Raw genomic sequence first — 20,218 nt, forward strand, 5'->3', positions numbered from 1 at the left:
TTTCTTGGGAAGACATGTGGAGACCATCCTTCACTTTTCAGCAATAGAAATCGTTTAAAACCACGTCTCTTCCTCTGCCTCTGCCCCATGGGCTGCTACTGCTACTGCTCAGTATAAATCCATGATTATTCTCAAGGGATACTATCTTTGTCTAATTTGGAAATACATAATTAGTTTCGTATTCAGAAAAGTTGGAACTAGATATACATGTAGAATATTCCAGTACAGTCCAATATAAAATGTTGCCTAAGGAACTAGATATACATGTAGAATATTCCAGTACAGTCCAATATAAAATGTTGCCTAACCTGTATATATTTGTATCTAATTCGCATTTTAAATGGAAATTTTTGCTACCAATTCACATAGCATTCAACTGGGGAAATGAGCATGCCAAAGTATCAGTCATCCTGAGATTCATCTTGACCCAAACAATGATTTATTTAAGATCTTAAAGCCTTTCATTCTTCCACTAATGTGCATTTGAACGTTCTAGTCCAAGTCCAGATCTGCTAACCTGTGGTTGTCAAAAATCAAGGAGTACATTTTGAAAGCATAGACAAGCCTCCAGGTCCTACTACTTTATTATTATTTTTTTAAGTGACAGAGTCTCCCTATATTGCTCAGCTTGGTCTTGAACTCCTGGGCTCAAGCGGTCTGCCCACCACAGTCTCCCAAAGTGCTGGGATTAGAGGCATGAGCCACTGCGACGAGCCTCCTGACAGATTTTAACTGTATAATGTTCTGCCTATTTAATTATTCAAAGATTCCAATTGAACATCTTCTGCCCTAGTTATATGGTGTTTATTTGCAGTTACTTCAGGTAACCCCCCAGCCCCCCTCAGAAGACACATGCATAGCATTTATTTGTGAAATGATCCTCTTCAAAACATTATGACTTAAGGAAGATATTTGCTTAAGAGCTTAGAAGTCTTGCAGTGCCCGACAACATAGCTATTGTTCTATTTTTTTGACCCAATTTTACTAAAGAGAATTTCAAAACCCTGAGATAACTTCAAAATTTATAGTGTCAAAGGAATGTCTAAATTTTAAATAACTGCCTTGTGTTTAAATAATTTCTTATATCTTCATAGTGTCCCAATTAAAGGGTGAATATATTGATCATTAATGGAGGAATAGACAGGCTGGTTGTGATGTTGTAATAGAGTGTGTTTGTGAGCACGATTTTAGAAGAGCCAGAGTTAGTGATAGAAAAGAACATTAAGGTGTAGACTGCTTAAACCCTGAGCGGCATCAGATATTTCCATGTATGAGGATGGATGTCTTAGACGTAATGGAAAATGAGAAAGAAAAGTATGTACAAAGAGGTACAACAGCTGTATTCATATTCCCGTAGCATTGGGTATAAAAAGCGACAAAAGTCAAGGTACAGGTAATATGTTCAAGAAGATAAAGAAATTACTGTTATTGTTGAATCATGGGAATGAGGAAAGCATTTTGTCTTTACTGGAGGAAAGAGGGTGGGGTAAGAGAGAAATCCTAATTGCAATCTGCTAACCTTATTGATAAATGAAAAGAGAACACTGATCCTTCCTTTCTTAAAGTATTAATTTTTTGGTTTGAGTCTATATTTAGAAGGCAGTTAAAATATGGAATGAGAGCTGATAGAAGTTGAGTGATATTGATACTGTGATGTAAAGTGTTTCTTGTTTTCTTTCTTGTTTCTTCATAAAAATACTTGAGAGGTTTGAAGGGATTGGAAGAAAGCCACGGTGAATCTAAAAATTCAGGAAAATTCGGTCATTAAATGCCCAGTTTAATGGAGGAAGAGGCTGGAGGGATGGAATGTTCTAGAAGAAAGAGAAATTAAAAGGAGGAACGTTGGACTGGAGGCAATGCAAAAATAATAGTGGATCTAGTGGGGGGGGGGAGGACAATTTTTTAAAATAAAAGTATTTTATTTAAAAGTAAAGCTAGTTAGAACACCACACGAGCCATTAAGGATCCGGGCTGTCCAGCCCGGGCACATCCTGCAGCGTGGCTTGGGCCACTGGCACACACGCCTTCGGCCCCGGAGGACCGTCTTCTCTTCGCGGGTCGCGACACCGACTCGTCGGCCTTGAGGGGTCCGCGACTGCTGCGGGGACGCGGGCGCAGAGCAGCCCTCGCCACGGGCCGGTCCTTCCAGGGGCCGAGAAAGTGGCGGAGAGGCGGCGGCCGAGGCCGAGGGGCGAACGCCGGCCGAGCCGGTCCCCGCCGCGTTCCCGAGCGACACCCACACCCTCGCTGCGGACGCCCCGGCGTCGACCCCGCCTGCCCTCGAGGTACCGCCGGGCCCGCGTCGCAGGCAGCGCGTCCGCGAGCTGGAGGGCCGAGTGTCGCCGGGACGTGGGGCGTGCGGGTGAAGGCGACCCCTCGGACGCGGGACGCAGGCACGGCGGCAGAGCCGCGGTCGGGATCCTTTCGCGGGTCGGGAGCCGGCTGCGCGTACGAGCACGGGAAAGTCGCGCGGCCGGAGAACCGCTCTGTGGCGGGACCGACAGCCGCCCGCGAAGCCCCGCCGGAGAGCGCCGCCGCCGCCCGGGGCCGCTCGGAGCGTGCGTGTGCGAAGGGGAGGCTGCTGCCCCGCGGGGTCTCCGGAGCGTGCCGGGAGCCGGGTCTCAGTGCAGCGTCTCCGTCTTCGCCGGGGCACGGCTGCTCACAGGCCCCGGCCCGCGTGTGCGGAGCGGCGGGAGCGCGGGGCGCGGGGCGGGCGGCGGCGGCGGCGGCCCGGCGCGAAGGGGTTAAGCGGCGCGCCGCCCCCTCGGCGGCCGGGTGTAAACAGAGGAGCCTCAGCCTATCATGTCTGGCCGCCGCGCGCAGCCCGAGCCCGGAGCCAGGCGCTGTAACACGATACGCTCCAGACCCAGGCAACTTGGCAGCGCTGGGCTCGGCTCCGCAAGGCCACAGCGAGGGCGCGCCGCGGCAAGGTGGGTGAGCGGCGGCGGAGGCGGCGGCGGCGGCGGCCTGGGGCGGGCTGGCGGAGCGCGGCTCCCGGGGAGGCTCCCCGCGCGCGGCAGGGTCGCTCGCTCGCTCCGGGGACCGCGGCGGCGGTGGCGGCGGTCCGGGGCCGGTGGCTCCGCTTTCCTCCCCGGTGGTGTCGGAATGGGAGGAGGCTCGGCGCGGGTTTGAACCGGTGCGGAGGCAACATTCGCATCTGAGCTGAGGGGGCTTTTTAACCCCTGAGGGACCGCATTTAAGGATTTCGAAGAGATGGAGGCTGAACTTTCTCGATGACTCTTCGTCACCCGGAGTGGTGCAGGTAGCCGAGGGGAGAATGGAGTCTTTTGTTCCCGGTATTTTTAATTAGATGGATTTCTTTTTTTTTTTTTTTTAAATGAGTAGTGTACTGTCCTAATCCGTGAGGTAAAGCTGCCTTTTTGCCTGCATTCGGTGACTTTTGCGAATTCGTTGGGAGCCAGTCTTAGCAATAGTGATTTTGGATAATGTATGTCTGAAATGTGCAGAAATCGGCATTGAGCTTAAATTAATCAGCCCTTTGGTTCCATTAACTAAAATCCATCATACTAATTGCTTAATGGGGGAAAAGGTACAAAATCAGCTTGCTCATTAAAAGAGCAGTCTTTTGCCTGCGAAATACGTAGCGTGTGATTTTTGTCAGGTCTGATAGAGCAGTCTCTCCGAGAAATTCAACTTTGCAGTTGTGCCTCCTTGCAGGCTACTCCTGTGCAAAAATAGTTGGACATGGCTTGGAAAAACTTGTGCTGCATCTGTTAAAGTAAAAAGCACTTACCATTGATGTGTGTATTTCAGTAAAACAAAACAAAGATCTGTGGCATCTCTGGGAATGAGAAAGTCACATTTTCTCCCTCCTGTACTGGCGTCTCTGTCTCTCTGGAATATCTTATGAATGATATATACAGCTCTATGTGCCTGTGTCACAAAGTCATTCTGTCTTCTGAAAGCCTAATATAATCAAATTCAGTGCCTTAAGATGGTGTAGTTGAAGATTTGATCCCCTTCCACTAAAGTGGAAATACTTTCAGTAATTGAAAGCAGATTCACGTCTGGAGTTGTACAAGCCAAGGTTTTCATTTTTAAAATAAACCTTTTGTTCTCTGGTTTTAAATGTTTCTGAGAGCCATCCAGAGACCCCTGTGTGCTAATTGTTAAAGTAGTCCTTAATAAAGGATTGAAAATACCCAGAAAAGGCATTTTAGAAATCAGTTAACTTAAGCCTCCCTCTCAGTTGAATATTTTAGTGTAGCATGTACTGGTCTGTACACCACATTCTGTTTTTTTGTTTGTTTACAGCGGACTCCAAGGTATTAAAATGCAACTGCACTGTTCAAAACACCAAACTCCAAGCAGAGGCCGTTTGCTGTAAGAGGTTAAAAAACTTGAGAAATGTTGGTGTTTTCTCATTTTATACTGTGATTTACACAACGTGATGATGAATTTGAGATCGCTATGAAGTATGTTTAATTTAAAGAGGTGGTGATTATACATTAATTGATCAACTGAAACTTAAAAAAATATGATTGCAGGTGGTTCATCTGGTTCCTTTCTCATCTTTAGAGCCTGAGTGTTAAAAGGCTTTAAAAAATTGGCTATAAAAGACTGAAATTAGGGTACATTCTAGACAAAGAGGGAGTCACTTGATCTCTTACTAGCTGTGAAGATAGAGAATAGTGCTGTAGAAGAGAGGCACCTTCTTTCTTCAGGACGTGATACCTAAAATGAATTGTTTAATTACGAGGAAAAAGTTAAAAGAGTTGTACTTTTAACAGTGACAGCTGACATCAGGAAAAGATAGGCGTATTCCAAATGTTTTTAATGACTGGTTTCTTAACCTGTTGTATTGGTCATTAATAAGACGTGGATGGACTTATTTACAGAGTATGAAATGGCAGTTTGATTTCTTAGAAACTACTCGGTAGCCCTGGATTTTACCTTGTTTTCTTGCCTTCCTAGTAGTTTTATCATTGCAGCATATTACAATAGATATGAAGTGAATAACTTGGCCATAATTCAAATGATATTCTTAATATTTCTCATTTAAAGCCCTCTTTTATAAAAAAGATAAATATTTAAAGTATTGAGCAGATTTTAACTACCAAATAAAATTATACTACATTTTGGCTCTTGCTTCACATTTCTTAGACAGCAGTGGCCTAGCGTGGGGCATAATAGAATTTAATTCTTTTCGAAGATTTAGAAAAAGAAAAGCGACTTAGCATGGACTCTTCTGATGTCTGCACACCGATTTTCAGAGTAATATCTTTGTCTAAACATTTAAGCTAAAGGTTTTTGTGACTTCTATTTACTGTTAGTTTTTATGTTCCTATATATTTTTACTTGGTGAAAGGGGTGCACAGGATCTTCTGTCATATGGAATAATACATTCAATTTTTCACGGGACTCCTGTCTTTCATAATGTAGGCAAGTGGCAAAGGAGGCACTGTCTAAATACAGTGATCGTGATAATTAATGCTGTAAAATGGATTAAAATGCTGTATTTCAGGTATTCATTTCCTTAAAAGGGCCACCAGAACAGCGTTGCTAAGCACCCGTCACTACTGCAAGTAACAGAAAATGACCCAAATTAAAGAACCTGTTCTGAGCTGTATTCTTGCATTTTCTGAAGTTCATTTCAAAAGATTTAACAAGACTCATTCAATTAGTGGAGAAAAAAGATCTGTTTTCAGCTCTGATCAGCAATTAAGGGTCTGGGCTTTGGAACATCAGTTCTTTATGTTTATAATTTATTTTGTTTGGTAGGCTTTACTTTAAACAATTGTGAATAAAGATTTTTAACAAGCCACCTGTCTAACAATCCAGATGTAAATGCTAAATACAGGACAATATATTTGTTTTAAATTTTTATTAAAATGAGTTATTTTATAGTAACTTTTCCTCATTTAAAGAAAGTTTAAATTTTACACTAATATGATATATTAATGCTTTATTATGGATTTCTTACTCTGTGAAAATCTGTATGTATACATGCACACATACAGATATGTAGTTTACATTTTTTAAAGGATGGCTGTAATTATTCTGTCTTACCATAGATGTGAGTGCTTTAGCACCTAACACTTGAGAAATAGGATATTCTTCCTTAAGGATATCTGAATGTTGTAAAAGTGGTACCCTGAAGGAGATAGGGTGGTTTAGTGAAGAAAGTAAATAAATAAATTATTGGGAGCAAAAGTTTTCAGATTTTTTTTTTTGGTGGGGGGGGTGGGGAGGATTGTGCAGTAAACTGTACTATCCTGGGTTAGACCAGAACTTTTAAGTAGCTGTGGTCAAATGGTTAGATCTTCCATTGGCCTGATTCTTAGCTAATACAAGTGCAGACACAAATACAGGCTGCAGAATTTCTGGGCAGAAAGAAAGGAATGAAAAGATAAAGGCTACTAGAGGAAAAGAGAAGAGCAGGAGGGTTCCCAAAGGTTCAGATAAAGATCATTAGCGAAGTTTTTGCTACATCAGTTTGATCTAGACAAATCTAAAGCATGTAAATATGGATTTTAAGTTACAAATGATAAGTGCTATTTTGGCTATAATCATGTGAAATGATTCCATATCCTTAAACATTGACTATTTTAAAACTCAAATAAACATTTAGTTCTTTATTCTAAAAGAGGTATTTTATGTTAGAAATTTATTACGCTTAGATTTATCAGTTTGGTATTACAGATACCTCTAGTAATAGATAATGTGAAATAAATAAAATTTGTATAACTTGTTGGAGTTTTGTCTAAGATGAAAAGTTATTCTAATACTCATTTTTGCATAAGGCCTTTTAACCTGAATTAAGTTTTTTTGTTGGGTATTTGGAATATGTTGTCTTCTGATATGTCCAAGTTTGATTTTTCCTATGAAGAATAACAGTATGTGTAGTATAGAGATTATTTTTCATATGTATACATATATATAAATATATGTATATATAGCAGGTTTGAAAGGAAGGTATTTTCATATTTAAGAAACCAGTTGTTTGAGGATTGTTGTTTATATATTAATTTTAGTTACAAACCCAGCTGTTCAGTTAAAATGCTATGTATTTAAGTTTTGAAATATCTACTCTTAATTTTTACTGTTTAACAACTACCTTTTGGTTTCCTAGAAACAGTTTATGCCATAGATGTTATGTTACCCTGATGGTAAATTCACTTTACAAGGGAAGAATAATAATTGAAAAGTACACACAAATATTTGTGGGCATATCACATTTAAATAATAGTTAAATTTGGGAAACCACATACTATAGTATTTAAAAGGAAAACAGAGTATCTCTCTTTAATGTTATTTTTCCCCTCACTTAATATTAAATAGCGTTTGACATAAAAGTCTTGTTTTGTGCATTAAGGAGGCAGAATATATTATAAAGTGTAACAAAATGACTAACATGGAACTAACATAGAAAAAACACTTTTAGTCTTTTGTAGTTATATATACTAACTTAAAATTTGTAAAAAATTAAAATGAGGTGAGAAAGTTTCAATGAATTGTTTTCATCCTGGTTTGTGCCCAGCACCTTTTTTATTTTAGCCTTAAACTGTTTCCGGCAGGGAGAGAGAGGACCTGCTGTCTAGAGACCTGTAAAATGTCATCTGGAACCCTTTTTATGCCTTTTCTTTTAAATAAAACAAAATTACCTTATATAACAAATTTAACGTTGTTAACCTTTTATAATTATTTAACCATTATTTCATTTTACCTCCTGCTTCAAAGTTGTACATTAGCAGAGTAGACACCTGGCTGTGCTCTTAAAAGTTTATTTGGCTTTCAATTCCTGTGATAGTAGGGGGCAGTACATCTCCTTAATTATCTTTGTTCAGGGAAATGCTGAAAGGCCAGGGTAGTTAAACAAGGCCATTTGGATTTGTGAGGTCGAAGTCAGATGCAAGGAAAGTGGTTAAATGCATTATCATCTTATTGAGCCCATCATCAGTAAAGTGACCTTGATGGAGGTGGAAAAAGCCATTTGGCTATTTTATGACAGCCACCCCTGCTTGTTTTATCACTTACACATTTTTACTTATGGCTTCATCATATTCTTTTTGTTTTCAAATACTGTTTCCTCTGATTGTAGATCATCAAAATGAAGGTGAAAATTAAAATTAGTTTCTTTTTAATGTTAGAGTGTCTTTCATAAGTATAGATCATACATTTATTTATATGGAAATACCCCTTCATTAAAAATTAAGGTGATCAGGTTGACTGACCATTCTGTATTTGCTTTTAGGGTTCTTTTAATGATGATGATTAGTCTTTTTGCAAAGAAGCTACAATTCTGCTACTTTTCAAATTGTTTTTAAGCTATTAGGAGGAGAGACTTGCCAATGTCGGTTTTAGCAGTGGGAATAATGTTTGTTTTAACAAGTGCCTAAGTATGTTTACTTGAAAGTTATTCAAGTTTTAGTAGTTCCATTGCTGCTGTTCTGGAGTCATCACTTCCTTTATGAAGTTAAAACAAAGCCATAAGATTTATGGTTTATATTTCTTAACTTTATGACCAAGATTTTTCCTTGTGATGTATTTTATATCAACTCCAGTAAAATGGAATTCTTGCTTAAATGTTTGAACAAGTATTGTTCAATTAGAGGAAGAGTTTTATTAAATACAGTACAAGATCTAACCTTTTTGGAAACTCCAGTTACAGCAATTAAGTGCTGCACACAAGATTTTTGTTTTCCTAGGCAAAGCTGTCAAACATTAGTGATTGAAGCTTAGCTAATGCTTCACTTTATGCTGAATTCTTTTTTTATTATAATTAGTGGGAGCTAAGTATAAATCATTTTATCATATGAAAGAAAAATCTGGCCCATTATCAAAATACTTAAAATATTATTTCAGATTTTATTGGAGATATCTCCTTATCATCATGCTTTGCATTATGTAACACTAAAATCTCAGGAACTCAAAATCGCCAAAAATAGTTCGTTCAGGAGAAAGTCACCTTTTCTTGATGAGAAAGGACTTATTCATTTAAAAATCATTTATTTAAAAAACAAATTGGATCAAAAGGTGTTTAAAATGAAGTATAACTTCTCTCATTCCCCCACTCTGTTCCAACCATCAGGGCCCAAATTCAGGCTGTCTTCATCTCTCCTTAGACTATTTTATTCGCTTTCTATTCGGGTTGCCCTGCCTTCTGCCTGTCTTTTCTGTACTCCAGCCTCCACTCATCACAGTTGTCGTTCTGAATTGTGTTTTATCAGACCCTTGGTGATCCTACCTCACCCTCCATTGCTCTTCCACTCCTACCTTTGCACCAGTATTTCCACTTGTCTGTGCTACCTGAGCCCCTTCTTTCCATCTCACAGAGCTTCCAAGAGCCTACTTGCCTGGCATTTCTTTTTTTTTTTTTCTTTCTCTTTTCCTTTCTTTTTTCTTTTTGAGATGGAGTTCCACTCTGCTGCACAGGCAACTTCCGCCTCACAGATTCAAGTGCTTCTCCTGCCTCAGCCTCCCAAGTAGCTGGGATGATAGGCATGTACCACCACACCGGGCTAAGTTTTGTATTTTCAGTAGGGACGGGGCTTCACCATGTTGTTTACATTTTTCTCTCCCCCGCTAGGGGGACAAATTCTTTCAGAAAACCACCTTGTCTCATTCATCCTTACATACCAGCACTAAGCATGATGCTAAGAAATACTTACTCCATAAATCTTGAATGCTTATTGGATCAGTACACTAAACATAATTTAATTTCATGGTGATAGAAGGTCATTATAAGCATCAGTTATTTTATAGTTCTGTGTTAAAATATAATGTTTACTCAGGAGCTGTTGAGGCTGAGTATCCCCAGTCTAAATGGTCCTATCAAGCTGTCAGCTTTCACTTCTTATTGCTCTGTTGTCAAACAGTAGATTATTTTGTTGTTGTTGTTGTTGTTGTTGTTGTTGTAATTTACGCATAAAATAAGAACAGAAAGATTCTGAGTAAGGACTTGTCTCAGAGCTAATTTTATTAACTTCATTAGTTTTGGCTTCTCTGAAGACCTTTTGGCTTAATGCCTCCATTTCTTTGCATTTTCTGTTGGATGAGATTTTGGGGTAGCTAAGTTCCAGTAAGTGTTAGGTCTTTAGGTGAGGCAAAATGTTAATTTCTGCAATGGAAAGAAGTTCATTTCTACAATGGAAATAAGTTTATTTCCACAATTAAAAGAAGTTCACTGAAGCTTAACATTAAATTTGAGTAAGAATATAATATAAACTTAACATGTACAGTTAACTTGAAATGTATACACATTGATAATTTTTTTTTTTTTTTTGAGATGAAGTCTCGCACTATCACCCAAGCTGTAGTGCAGTGATGCGATCTTAGCTCACTCCAGTATCTGCCTCCCGGGTTCAAGTAATTCTCCTGCCTCAGCCTCCGGAGTAGCTGGGACTACAGGCATGCACCACCACTCCCAGCTAATTTTTTTGTATTTTTAGCACAGACGGGGTTTTACCATGTTGGCCGGGATGGTCTTAATCTCCTGACCTTCTGATCTGCCTGCCTTGGCCTCCCAAAGTGCTGGGATTACAGGCGTGAGCCACTGTGCCTGGCCAATTCTAGTATTTTTTGAAACTGATAAAAATCATTTCTAATGCAGCTATCTTTGGATGACTAAAGTAGGGAAGAGATAATCTTTAAGATGATAATTTAGAACAACAATCAGTATACCTTCCATGTTTGTGTTACCAGAAGATTAATAGTTGAAGAATGCTGGAAGGACAGATGAGGAATGCTAGAAGAACAGGAAAAGAAACTCCATATTTCTGTTCTCTTGCTCCGTCTTCATTCACCTTAAGAACAAAAACACCTGGCCCAGGCGTGGTGGCTCATGCTTGTAATCCCAGCACTCTGGGAGGTCGAGGCAGGTGGATCACCTCAAGTCAGGAGTTCAAGACTAGCCTGGCCAACATGGAAAAACCCCATCTCTACTAAAAATTAAAAAACATTGTCTGGGTGTGGTCGTGGTCGCCTGTAATCCCAGTTACTAGGGAGGCTGAGGCAGGAGAAGCGTGTGAACCTGACAGGTGAGCTGAGATTGCATCACTGCACTCCACAACCTGGGTGACAGAGCAAGACTCCATCTCAAAAAAAAAAAAAAAAGAGAGAGAGAAAAGAACAAATACCCACACAATACTCTAAAAACCAAGTTTACTTTCTCCTGAGAAAATGAATAGAATTACAGAGTTTTAGAACTGAAGATAAATTTCAAAATTAACAAGCCAAGGCTGACACTTATTATTTCCTGAAAGATAGCGTCTGTGTTAAACCCTTTATATGTTATTTCATCTCATCTTCAGAACAACTCATGAAGTTAAATTCTTTTATGATCTCTATTTTAAAGTCAGTGAAAATGAGTTAAAGAAGAGTTAAGTTGGTTGCTAATGAGAGGTTTGGATGCAGACACGGGAATACCTAAATCATAATATCCATCCATCCTTCCTTCCTTCCGTCTTCCTTCCTTCCTTTTTTCTTTTGAGACTAGGCCTTGCACTGTTACCTAGGCTGGAGTGCAGTGGCACGAACATGGCTTACCACAGCCTCCAACTCTTAGGCTCAAGTGATCCTCCCACCTCAGCCTCCCCAATGGCTGGGACCACAGGTATGTGCCACCATGCCCAGCTAATTAAAAAAAAAAAATTTTGTGGTGGAAGAAGGGTCCCATTATATTGCCTAGGCTAGTCTTGAGCTCTTTGGCTCACACAGTCCTCCTGCCTTGGCCTCCTAAGTGTTGGATTTCAGGCATGAGCCACCACACCAGGCCTTTGTCTTTCCTCATTACTGAATTCTGCATCCAGTGTAGTTGTCAAATTAGGTTTGGTTCTGATTTTAGTCCTAAATTTTGCTTTACATGTAAGTTCTATTTCCTATTGTAGAATAGAAATATGCCAGTCTATAATTTCTCATAAACATTGCAACCACTGGATGTTACAAAGATTTTCATATTTGCTCAAGGCAAATAATTTATCAACAAGTGCTTATTGAGGCAATATATGTTTTGTATTGTTCTCCTGTTTTTATTTTTAATTCAGACTTTTTATGAAGTGTGATCATCTATGGTATAGCTGATGTCCACTCCCTGATTAATATATAGCAATGATTAGCATCATTGATTTGAAAATTAGTGGATGATGCCTTTATTGACGTTTCTATTCCCCATTTAATGGCTGTTTATTTAATTGATGGCTGTTTTTACTATTAAAGGCTATTAACACATCAAAATGGTTTTTATTGAACCTGGCAAAATGATAAATTATGTTTGTGTTACTCCTTTGTGCCTAAGGCTAATTTATTGGTGGTCTTTTTACAGTTTTGGTCAGCTAAAACCTTCTGCTTAGGAAGTCAAGTAAATTAGCAAACTTACCTGGTGTTATGACCTTGGAAAAGTCACTGGACTTTTCTGGATTGCTACCTATGAAAGGAGGGACGTGAACCAGATGAATGATTTTGAACAGTGTAGCTTCTTGTAGAAGTTCTGTAGAGTTTCTTCCATTCTTTGATTTACAATTTTTAAAAAAACAAACAAACAAACAAAAAACTAAAGTAATTAAACATAATGTGAACAAATAAAATAGATACTAGTTGTTTACATTTGCTACTGGGTTCGCTTATTTTTACATCCATGGTCCTGCTTTCTCTTTGTAGGTCTTTGTACTTTTTGTGGTATTTTTGTAAACGCAGCTTGCCTAAGGACTAAGAAGTAACAGCATCTTCTGTAGAGAAATCCTAGGAAAAAAGGGGCATGCTTAGTCACCAGCTTCCAGGGAAAGAGTCATGCTCCGGACCGCATATGCTTGCTACTTTTGGTATTTGGTCATAAAACAGATTATTAAAATGACAGGGGTTGTCCTTATTATGAATGGATTCTTACTTTTCCCATCTTCCATTATAGTACCATTAACCAAAACTTTTTTTGAATCTACCTTTGTGAAATTATTTCCAGGTCGCAGATAAAAATAGTTCTTGTTATTATAGGCATTCCTCATTTTGATGAAATACTAATTTAACTAGTTTGATTGCTTGCCTTCCTTCACCGGCTTAACTAACCAGCATTTGGCTATTTCGAAAAGTTAGATCTGTTTCCGAGAGAGTATTTACCACAGTTAATTATATTCAGAAAAAATAATGATAAAAGCCTATGAGGTCTTTTCAAAAGAGACATTTCTCAGTATTATATTGAGAAATGACTTTGTCATCTGAAAAAAGCAACAACTCCTGTGTTGGCCACTTTGAAAGCAATAATATCATCTCAGTGAATTCTGGAATTTATAAAAGTTGAGTGACAATACATTATAACCCCATTCATGTGTCATGATTAAGGGCTGAACCAGAATGATGTCTTTAATGGGTTAGAACAGTTAAATTTGAGAATTCAAAATCTAAGGCTTTATCCATTCGTTATTTTTAATGTACAATTGTTTGTTTTAAACAAGATTCATAGCTTTTTTTAAACTACTAAGGTCTGTGAATGTATGATAATATGTTTGATTTCTTTAAAGTATATTTAAATTTCATGCATATTACATTTCATACAAAAGCAAAGCTCAGTCATCACTTCTATGCTTCTAGTTAGGAATAGGAGAGTTAAGGTATAAAGTCTTTGAAAAATGGAAAACAGATTATTTGCCTTCATACTCAGGTATCAGTATAAACACCCAATTTATTCAAATGCTTATTTATCTATTATTAATCATTAATATTGATTAATATTTTAGTTTTTCAGAAGCTAGGCATCAGAATTTTAAACTTAAAGTGTTTGTCTCATCTCAGTTGAGGCAGAATGAATAGAATTAAATATTCAAGATTTTAAAAGTATATTTATTAGAAAAGAAAGTTGATAGTAAATATCTTTTCAGTTAAAAATAATCTCCATGTGTATTTTTTTGTAAAATTCATCTCTAGCCACCATTTCCAGGAATATCTCAATTAGCGATAACAGGATATCTACTTCTAAATGCCTACGGTGTATTTTAAACTCTAATGAGGTACCTTGTTGGAAGGAGACCACTTAAAGATTTTATTAATCTCTTCAGTGTGAAAATGAAAACACTCTGAAACAAGACAACTAGTTCTAAATTCTGATAAAACAGTAGATCATCATCATGACCCTAGGACAGAGTACCTAAAAATTTAATAAAGAAAGGTACATTTGAAACAATATATTGAATTATTTCTTTATGGCTTAACATAGAATATAATTCTATGTATATTAGACTTATCTGTTTAAGGTAATTTATTTTTTATGATTTAGCCATAATCTCATGAAATGACGGTGTCTCAGAGCCTGATTCACATTACCAAAATATACGTCAGTTACAAAAATAAATCTGCTTTTTTCATGGGGGAAAATATTTGAGATGACAAGCTGAAGTACACAGTAAAATACTAGAGTTCCGTGAGTGAGAAAATATATACCAGCTATACACTAGTGGTTGCCTATGAAAGGCTGGAAAGAAAGAAAATGAAGGAGAGAGATGGGAGGGGTGATAGTGGTGTTTAGCTGTCTCTAACATTTTTTGTTTTTTTAAATAAAGCAGGATATCTAAGGTAAGCAACAGCCTATGACATTATTTCATATGCTATTTAACACACAGCCCCTACTTCTTGTAAATGTAAGAGCTCAAACCCATTTATATATTTCTGTGATGTTATTAACTAGCATTATACTTTATTTCTTTTTTAAAGGATATTTAACCCAGAAATCACTGAATTTCAGTTGTATTTAGTTATGATTACTGTAAATCTGTTTTTCTATAAAATAAGAATTATATATGTAATATTTAACTGCAGTCTATTTTGGGAATTTACTAATTTCTTAAGGAAAATTAATTCATAAATTTATTGAAAACCTGTGTGCTACCTAGTAAGCTCTTTATCATCCTATTCATAATCATATAATTTTGAGTCCATTTAGACTAATTCCTTCCACTTAGGTAAAAATTCAGTTCATAATCAAGAACTACTGACTCTACAAACCAAATGTTTTCAGATCTGTTTATTATAATGCAATCCCAATCATAACTTATAATATCTTCATTCACTTTCCTGCCTTAAACTTTTCTCTTTAATCCAAAAAAGCAAATTATCTTGATTGAGTATCACCTAGATCTTATTTCTCCCTTGCTCAGAAAGTCAGTGTTACATCAAGAAGATACTTGAGTCTGTTAAAGTACAGGTTGGATTATGGACAGGTGACAGGAGAAGCTTTTCAGGTAGAGAGGCACTTGAGCAAGTTTTAAAACATGAGATATGAAAAGTATATTTGGGAAAATATCAAATGACCTACTTTGAGCATGAAGTTCACAAAAGAGAATTTTGGAAGATAAGGCTAGAAAATTGGGGTTGGAACCAGAACATGGAGGACCATGAATCTAAGATAAAAAGGTTTAAATGTGCCTTTGGGGATCCCTGGGAATTTAGCATAGAACACAGTCACACAGTATAGTGTGTTTGGGGGAGATTTCTCTGGTAGATGCTGTTAGATGAATTAGAAAAGCAAGATAGTATTAATAGAAGCAGAGAAACCAGTTTGGAGCTTCCCTGCTATTACTTGCAATTCATGACTTCCTCTTCAATTTATTAAGCACAGTTTATCAAAGTAAACTTCACAAAGGCAGGGGACTTCTGTTTACTCTGGTATCTTCAGAGCCTAGAACAGTGCCTGGCAGTGGTTGATGCTCAGTAAGTACTTGTTGAACTGAATGAATGGGACCCAGAAAGATCAGGCCACTGTTTTAAATTTACACAGCTAAAATAGGGACAGACCCAGAACTAAAAATTGCAGCTGACTTCCAAATTTGCAGTTCTTTTGACATGCTAGGCCAGGCGTCCCCCAACTTTTAACACAGGGGGCCAGTTCACAGTCCCTCAGACTGTTGGAGGACCGCCACATACTGTGCTCCTCTGACTGACCACCAATGAAAGAGGTGCCCCTTCCTGAAGTGCTGTGGGGGGGCCGGATAAATGGCCTCAGGGGGCCGCATGCGGCCTGCAGGCCCGTAGCTTGGGGACACCTGTGCTAGGCTGTCATATCATTAGCGTGGCTTTTTCCTTGTCCACCCTTATCCTAAATTCTTCTCAATTCTTGTAGCAAGTGATTGCAAACTGCCTCATAACTTACACGCTCATTACATCCTCCTCTTCTGAGCTTTTTTTCCCCTCTTTTTAAAATTGAGACAGGGTCTCACTCTGTCATCCAGGCTGGAGTACAGTGGTGCAGTCACAGCTTACTGTAACCTTTAACTCTTAGGCTTTAGTGATCCTCCTGCCTCAGCCTCTGGTCTGGCATGCACACTTACCACACATGGCTAATTTTTAAATTTTTCGTAGAGACAGAGTCTCAGTGTGTTGCCCAGGCTGGTCAGAAGTGAAGACCTGAGGTCAGGAGTGAAGACCAGCCTGGCCAACATGGAGAAACCCTATTTCTACTGAAAATACAAAAATTGTTAGATGTTTCTAGTAAAAATAAAAAATTTTAGTTTCTGCTAAAAATACAAAAACTCCTGAGCTCAAGTGATCCTCCCACCTCAACCTCCCAAAGTGCTGGCATTACAGGCATGAGCCACTGCTCCCGGCCTGAGCTCTTAATAGTTTGCTTTTTCTACAGACTTAATGGGTTGCATTGTTTATGCCTACTTTTTTCAGATGGTAAATCCAAGGTCAGAGACTGTGTCTTCTTTATTTTTCAGCAGCTCTCCTCTCTGAACAACTGTACTCAGGACACCTTTGAGTGCAGAAGCTTGTTGACTGACTGCCCAGCCTCCAAGTCTATCTTTTAGTTCAAGTTCCATGGCATTACAAATGTATAGTTAAAGCTGTTTTTTTCAGATTGCTAAATGACCACTTAAAATTTACTTCATATGGCAGGTGTGGTGGCTCGCACCTATAGTCCCAACACTTTGGGAGGCCAAGGTGGGTGGATCACCTGAGGGTCAGGAGTTTGAGAACAGGCTGCCTAACATGATAAAACCCTGTCTCTACTAAAAATATAGTATAAAAATTTTTATAAAAATATAAAAATTAGCCAGATGTGGTAGTAGGCACCTATGATCCCAGCAACTCAGGAGGCTGAGACAGGAGAATCACTTGAACCCAGGAGGCAGAGGTTGCAGTGAGCCATGACCACACCACAGCACTCCTGCCTGAGCAACAGAGCGAGACTCTGTCTCAAGAAAAAAAAAAATTACTTGATATTTTTGTAATACTGATCATCCTGTATATGCAGGACATTAGTTCCAGGGCTCCCCTCCCCATACACCAAAATCCATGCATACTGAAGGCCCACAGTCATCCTGCGGAACCCATATATAGTCAGCCCTCCCTTTGTGAAGGCTCTGCATCCCATAACTTGGATCCGTGTTTGGTTGAAAACACTCCTCATGTACACGGTCCCAGCTGGTTCGAGCCTCTGTTTTTCAAGTGTCAACTGTAGTTGAAACAAATAGAAAAATGAAAATTTTAATGTTTTTTTCAGCTCTCTACTCAAAGTAATAGTCTTGTGAGCCTAAATTATTTATCATTTTGCAATTTTAAAGAAAAAGAAAAAAAATTCAGTGTTACTCTGTTTGATTCTGTGAGATCGCCTTGAAGTAAGATACCACATATAGAGAACTATTGTGTGAAACAATCAAAAATTGTGAGATGGCCACTGTCATTTATTGTCTGGATTTTACCCAGTAAGATCATTAGTTAGGTGTTGCTTTGTTTTAATCAAAAAATGCAATTGGTGGCATACTTTAGATCATGTAGTATCACTTACGTGTGTATTTTGTTATCATTTCTTTCCCTGAAAAAAATATATTATTCATTAAATGCAACAGAGGCTCTTATGAAGATTAATACAATACTAAGGAATAAATGTTCTTAAATAGACCAAGAAATTGCCACACTTTTATAAACATATATAATTGTTAATGAATCATTAACCTTCTTTAACTTTAGAGATGTTTTTGTCACAGTTGAAAGGAGAAAAGCTAAAAATACTGTATTCATTATATAGTAGTTTCTCTAAAATATGAACTATTCAGCTATGAGTCGAAGAAGTCTTGATATTATAACTTATCAGATTTAACATTTTAAAAATTATGCAATACTTTTTTTTATATATTATAGCTTATCAGATTTAACATTTTAAAAAGTGTTCACTCTGTTGCTCAGGCTGGAGTTCAGTGGTGTGAACTCAGCTCACTGAAATCTCCACCTCCCAGGTTCAAGCGATTCTCTTACTTCAGCCTCCCAAGTAGCTCAGATTACAGACACGTGCCATCATGCCAGCTAATTTTTGAATTTTTAGTAGAAACAGCGTTTCACCATGTTGACCAGGCTGGTCTTCAGTCCTGATCTCAGGTGATCCATCACCACGGCCTCCCAAAGTGCTGGGATTATAGGTGTGAGCCATTGCGCCTGGCCTATATAATACTTTTAATTTCAAAATGAATTAAAAATACTATAGTATGAACTAGGTTAATAGTCAATATGACAGTAATGTGTAGTTCTACAAGGTATCAATTTAGTTAAAGGTTATAAAATTACAGAATAAAAAATTTTAGGCTTCTCATGCTGCAGAAAGAGACGTTATCAAATAAATATGTTTATGTTTTCTATGACATAGATTCTGTGAGAAAACTGTAGTTCTGTATTGTACTTGTTTTTACATATAACCTGTTACCTTATAAACAGTGTTGTTTTGTATATAATAAATACAACCAATTATTTTTATTGCTTATTCAATTAGAAGATTTTTTTAAATGTCCCTCTCACCCCCTAATGATCAGTATTCTCTTCCTGTGTTCATTCTTTTGATGTTTACTCCCTGAATTAACCAGGTTTTAATCTTTAAAAGTCCATTGGCATTTTATAGAAACAACTTCTGTGATAATGTCATTGAGGTATTTTTTGGAAAGTGGGGCAAGGGAAGGGTATATTGATTAATAACTCTTAGGAGAGTTGCATAAAATATTTTTTCAACCAATTGAAGTTAGTTTCTAGTAATGTCTTTTTTTAAAATATATATTTTATTGCGTTTTAGATTATGGGGTACATGTGAATAACATGCAAGATTGTTGCATAGGTACATACATGGCAATGTGGTTTGCTGCCTTCCTCCCCATCACCTATGTCTGGCATTTCTCCTCATGTTATCTCTCCCCAACTCCCCACCCCCTGCTGTCCCTCCTCTAGTTCCCGCCCCCCACAGACCCCAGTGTGTGATGCTCCCCTCCCTGTGTCCATGTGTTCTCATTGTTCAACACCCACCTATGAGTGAGAACATGCAGTGTTTGATTTTCTGTTCTTGTGTCAGTTTGCTGAGAATGATGGTTTCTAGGTTCATCCATGTCCCTACAGAGGACACGAACTCATCATTTTTTATGGCTGCATAGTATTCCATGGTGTATATGTGCCACATTTTCCCTGTCCAGTCTATCATTGATGGGCATTTGGGTTGGTTCCAAGTCTTTGCTATTGTAAACAGTGCTGCAATGAATATTCGTGTGCATGTGTCCATTATAATAGAATGCTTTATAATCCTTTGGATATATACCCAGTAATGGGATTGCTGGGTCAAACGTAATTTCTATTTCCAGGTCCTTGAAGAATCGCCAGTGTCTTCCACAATGGTTGAACTAATTTATACTCCCACCAACGGTGTAAAAGTGTTCCTATTTCTCCACATCCTCTCCAGCATTTGTTGTCTCCAGATTTTTTAATGATTGCCATTCTAACTGGTGTGAGATGGTATCTCAGTGTAGTTTTGATTTGCATTTCTCTAATGACCAGTGATGATGAGCATTTTTTCATATGTTTGTTGGCCTCATCTATATCTTCTTTCATAAAGTGCCTGTTCATATCCTTCGCCTACTTTTGAATGGGCTTGTTTGTTTTTCTCTTGTAAATCTGTTTTAATTCTTATTAGATTCTGGGTATTAGCCCTTTGTCAGATGGGTAGATTGCAAAAATTTTTTCTCATTCTGTTGGTTGCCAATTCACTCTAATGATTGTTTCTTTTGCTGTGCAGAATCTCTGGAGTTTAATTAAGTCCTATTTGTCTGTTTTGACTTTTGTTGCCAATGCTTTTGGTGTTTTAGTCATGAAGTCCTTGTCTCTGCCTATGTCCTGAATGGTTTCTAGTAATGTCTTTCTTAAGGAAAGAGTTGAGTGCAGTAGAATAAATGTTTGTAGTGGTTTTATATAAATTACTAAGATAAAGCATTAAAATGTTTGTTGGGGTGTTATGGTCAGAATGCTT

The 20,218-nt window shown here is 38.2% G+C and overlaps 1 protein-coding gene across 19 annotated transcripts in view; it reads left to right on the plus strand.

Annotated features, from left to right (window-relative positions):
- The window catches only part of TENM3 (teneurin transmembrane protein 3), a 2,726,163-nt gene that overhangs the window by 2,363,943 nt on the left and 342,002 nt on the right, over positions 1–20,218 (plus strand). Inside the window, exon 1 of one of the 19 annotated variants that reach the window (XM_074396678.1) lies at positions 2,838–2,930. The exons of 17 other annotated variants lie outside the window; for them this stretch is intronic. Coding sequence is in view for 1 of the 2 variants with exons in the window: in XM_074396677.1 (XP_074252778.1) it covers positions 3,278–3,296 (19 nt within the window). In the remaining variant the exon portion in view is untranslated. Of the gene's footprint in view, positions 1–2,837; positions 2,931–3,054; positions 3,297–20,218 lie in introns of those variants that run through there. One more of the 19 variants, XM_074396677.1, reaches the window with a different exon arrangement.

Source organism: Saimiri boliviensis, chromosome 3 (genome assembly GCF_048565385.1).
Source record: "Saimiri boliviensis isolate mSaiBol1 chromosome 3, mSaiBol1.pri, whole genome shotgun sequence".
Classification (NCBI taxonomy): domain Eukaryota; kingdom Metazoa; phylum Chordata; class Mammalia; order Primates; family Cebidae; genus Saimiri; species Saimiri boliviensis.